The sequence below is a fragment of the Chiloscyllium punctatum genome, chromosome 30, assembly GCF_047496795.1.
Source record: "Chiloscyllium punctatum isolate Juve2018m chromosome 30, sChiPun1.3, whole genome shotgun sequence".
Classification (NCBI taxonomy): Eukaryota; Metazoa; Chordata; class Chondrichthyes; order Orectolobiformes; family Hemiscylliidae; genus Chiloscyllium; species Chiloscyllium punctatum.
This window is the reverse complement of record NC_092768.1, coordinates 51,516,421-51,520,645: the sequence shown is the minus strand read 5'-3', so window position 1 is coordinate 51,520,645 and position 4,225 is coordinate 51,516,421. Positions and strand designations below refer to the sequence as shown.

Below are 4,225 nucleotides of genomic sequence, written 5' to 3'. Positions count from 1 at the left end.
AACATTGAGATAAACAAAAGCAAGGTTTGCTGGAGATATGAAATAAAAACAGGAATAACAAGAGAAATATACCAGTTTGGTAGCATTGAGAGGAAAACGGTTAATGGTTCGAGTTCGATATTACTCTCCTGGTCGGCTGTAAAACACATGCGACTGTACATGTTACACACTGATGCTGTCAGTTTGAAAGATAAAATGTGATAAACAATGTTGTTCCCACACTAGATATACATAAACAGCAGCTGCACCAAGTGAGGTTTTATTCAGATGGGACAATGACAAGTTTAAATCTCCACCTGATCTGCTGCTCAAAGTCACCTCCATTTCCCCGGTCAGTTTCCCAAGTTTCAGGAAACTCATGTTGCTCCAGAAATATTTGGATTGACTGTGAGAGACGTCAATCAGAGAGTCCACCCACTCTGCCCATTGTCTCCTCTTCCTCTTCCAGAGCTGGTTCACTTCCTATAGGGACTGAAAACCAAGTGAGGAGATGGTGAGTGAAGGAGCAGCTTTTATACAAATTGTATCCCATAATATCCACACCAATCTTCAGGCAGTCTGACTATCCTGTGGGTAATCAGGGGGTGGAAATGTCCCTTATGCTGTGTGAGAAGATCCAGCTGAGAGAGCTGTTTACTCGGTGCTTTGTGCTGAACTGTTTGACTGGAGCTGTGTGTTGGATATTGAGAGTGTTTATTAGAAACGTTTCCCTTCTGATTTCCAGGCTGAGTTTTGTTGCTGCTTCATTCCTGAATATGAGAAGGTGAGGTCTAATTATCTGGGAGGTGCAGAGTAGGATTCTTACTAATTTACTAACATTGATTTCTGTGTTGGAAAGTGGTTATCACCCTGTGGACTATGCATTGTCTCTTGGCCAAAATCCTGGCATTTCCTTCTTTGCTGCATTCTGGGTCTAACAGCTACATAACTGCTGCTGCCCTTCACCCCACTCCAGGGGAGTGTGATGGTTCAAATGGGTCAGCATCACATTAGGAATGGGCAACAGATACTGAGTGATTAAGCGACAGCCACATCCTGTGAATGTGTGAAAAAATAACAGAATTCAGCCAGTTTACAAAGGAGAGGTGGTTCAATCAAATTATGTTTCCATTTTCTATTTTACAGAAGGTTTCACTGTATGACACCAGACAATACAGAGAAAACAGACACTGCAGATATCATGCAAGGAACAATTGCACAACTGGGAGATATCCAGGCCCCTTCACAGCATTGCACAACACAGCAAAAGTTGTTCAATAAAACCATCATCTGGAAATCAGTTGCGTCAGGAGAACTTTAGCTTATCTGAGATCTGATACTGGTCAGTGGTGTGGAGCCTTCCATCAGTAACAACCTTTCTGAAGGTTTGGCACGGACGCATTAATTCTGGGGAGATAACATCCATATCTGGAGAGTTTATTGGGATTTTCACAAACCATCAGAACTGATGAATAACTCATACATTCACATGGGGAAAAGAGCATTCACATGTGGTGTGTGCAACAAATCATTGTCATCGTCATCAACCTTCCTCATCCACCAATGTATTCACACAGGGGAGAAACCATTCAAATGCAGGCAGTGTGGTAAATCATTCTCCCAATCATCAAGGCTTCGTGGACACCAACGTGTCCACACAGGGGAGAAACCATTCCGATGTAAGGTGTGTGACAAATCATTCTCACAGTCAGGATATCTCCATACACACCAGCGTGTCCACACAGGAGAGAAACCGTTCAGGTGTGAGGTTTGTGATAAATCATTCTCACAGTCAGGATACCTCCATGTTCACCAACGTATTCACACAGGAGAGAAATTATTCAAATGTGAGGTGTGTGATAAATCATTCTCACAATCAGGTAACCTCCGCTTACACCGACGTATTCACACAGGACGGAAATTGTATAAGTGCCGGGTGTGTGATGCATCATTCTCACAAGCAGAAGTCCTCCGCGGTCACAAAAGCATCCACATTGCAGAGAAACTGTTTAAGTGTGATGTGTGCAATAAATCATTTCCAAGTTCATCAGGACTTCTGATGCACCAGAGAATCCATACAGGGGAGAAAGCATTCCGATGTGAGGTGTGTGACAAATGCTTCTCACCGTCAGGACAGCTGCATGTACACCATCGTAATCACACAGGAGAGAAGTTGTGGAAGTGTGAGCTGTGTGATAAATCATTCCCCACTACATCAAGATTCCTGCTCCATCAGAGAATTCACACAGGGGAGAAACCATTCCGATGTGAAGTGTGTGACAAATCATTCTCATCATCATCAAACCTCCGCACACACCAACGTGTCCACACTGGAGAGAAACCCTTCAGTTGTAAAGTGTGTGACAAATCATTCTCTCAGTCCGGATATCTGCGCGTACACCAACGTATTCGCACGGGAGAAATTGTTTATGTGTGAGGTGCGTGACAAATTGTTCCCCACTTCGTCGGGACTCCTGATCTATCAGAGGATTCATACGGGGGAGAAACCATTTTGATGTCAGGTATGTGAAAAATCATTCTCACATTCAGGAAACCTCCGCTTACATCATCGTGTCCACACAGGAGAGAAACCATTCCGATGTGAGGTATGTGACAAATCATTCTCACAGGCAGGATACCTCCGTACACACCAACATATTCATACAGGAGAGAAACCCTTCAGGTGTGAAGTGTGTGACAAATCATTCACACAGGCAGGATACCTCCGCATACACCAATGTGTTCACACAGGAGACAAATTGTTTAAGTGTGAGGCGTGTGAAAAATCATTCCCCACTTCTTCTAGACTTCTGTTCCATCAGCGGATTCATACAGGTGAGAAAATATTCATTTGCTATTTGTATGACAAATCACTCTCAGAGACATCAGGCCTGCTCAAGCATCAACATGTTCACTTGGGGGAGAACGTTCATGTATAATGTGTGTATCAAATCATTATTGAATTCATCAGTTCTTCACAGTCATCAACATACTTACACTGGGAGAGTAACACTTCAAGTGTGAAGGTTGTGATCAAGCTTTCATCAAACACATTGAAATCCACAAGATTCAAACAAGGAACCTAGTGTGTTGTGCACCAGGTTTATTTCAGCTCTTCCTAACTCTCACCAGACATCGATGTTTCCACAAAGACTTACGAGCTGTATCAGCTGCTAGCATTGCACTGAGAATTATCTGTGTTATTTACTCTTCAGAGCTCACACAGGAGAACTGTCTTTCCAAACCACTGTCTGTCTCAGCAAAGCCTGCCTCAAACCTCTCCCATCATCTGGCCAATAATTTTAAGATGATCAATGCATCTTTGACCAGATCACCAAACATCACCAGACGAAGGGTCCTGCAGAGGATCACTTCAAGTATAGAAGTTTCTAATCAGCTCACTGCAGGATGTTCAGTGGGACTGGGACACAGAACAAGAAGCAGCGTTCACTCCCATCAAACTAGTGATGACATCACCAGTGCTGAGGGATTATGATGTCAACAACAGAGTCAACCTGCAGTGTGATGTCTCTAAAAGAAGGACTTGGAGTAACTCCCATGCAGTGAGGACAATCCATTGTGTTTGTATCAAGATTGTTTACACAAACCAAACAACGTTCTACACTGATTCAGAAAGAGGGACCTTTGATCATGAACATTTTAAACAGGAGTTGTTTGGGAGAGGGAAAGTTTTGTCTGACCATGGGATAATTCAAAGTGTGCTTCTAAAACCACTACTGCATTTTCCAAAGTCGTTGCATAGGCAGTTACTGTTATGACAAAGATCTCTAGTCCCACTATTCCCGCTTTACCCGGTACCTGATATGTTGAATTGTATTCTTTCTGTACATTTGATTGGCAATAAAAATGATCCATGAACCAGGTGAAGGTTGGTGATGGCCCGAGTGATATTATTGCGAGATAATTCATCCAGAGACTCGGGTAATATTGTGGGGACCTGGGTTCAAATTCCACCATGGAAAATGGTGGTATTTGAATTCAATCATAATCTGGAAATAAGAGTCTTAAGATGACCATGGAACCATTGCCAGTGTAGAATGCTGCCAGATTTGAGCGAAAAGTGATAACAAAGGGTTGATGATTTTGATCATTATTGACCTGTCAGTCAGTGAACTGTCAGCTCAGTGATGGAGGAGCTCTGAGGTGGCATTGAAGCATTTTCAACTGTAAGTGTCAAGCGGACTTTTGTTTTATTCACTCATGGGATGTTGAAGTCAATGGATGG

At 42.9% G+C, this 4,225-nt stretch overlaps 1 protein-coding gene across 1 annotated transcript; it reads left to right on the top strand.

Moving 5' to 3' along the window:
* The first annotated feature begins 312 nt into the window (after positions 1-312).
* Positions 313-3,867, top strand: LOC140455515 (uncharacterized). The gene is made up of 2 exons (XM_072550457.1): positions 313-493; positions 1,126-3,867. Exon 2 carries the CDS (start codon positions 1,448-1,450, stop codon positions 2,414-2,416), a length of 969 nt encoding a protein of 322 aa, XP_072406558.1. The 5' UTR covers positions 313-493; positions 1,126-1,447; the 3' UTR covers positions 2,417-3,867.
* Positions 3,868-4,225: the final 358 nt, after the last annotated feature.

Bases quoted from the DNA above. Each gene is read 5' to 3' on its own strand.
- LOC140455515 (XM_072550457.1), top strand. From the start codon at position 1,448: ATGAATAACTCATACATTCACATGGGGAAAAGAGCATTCACATGTGGT.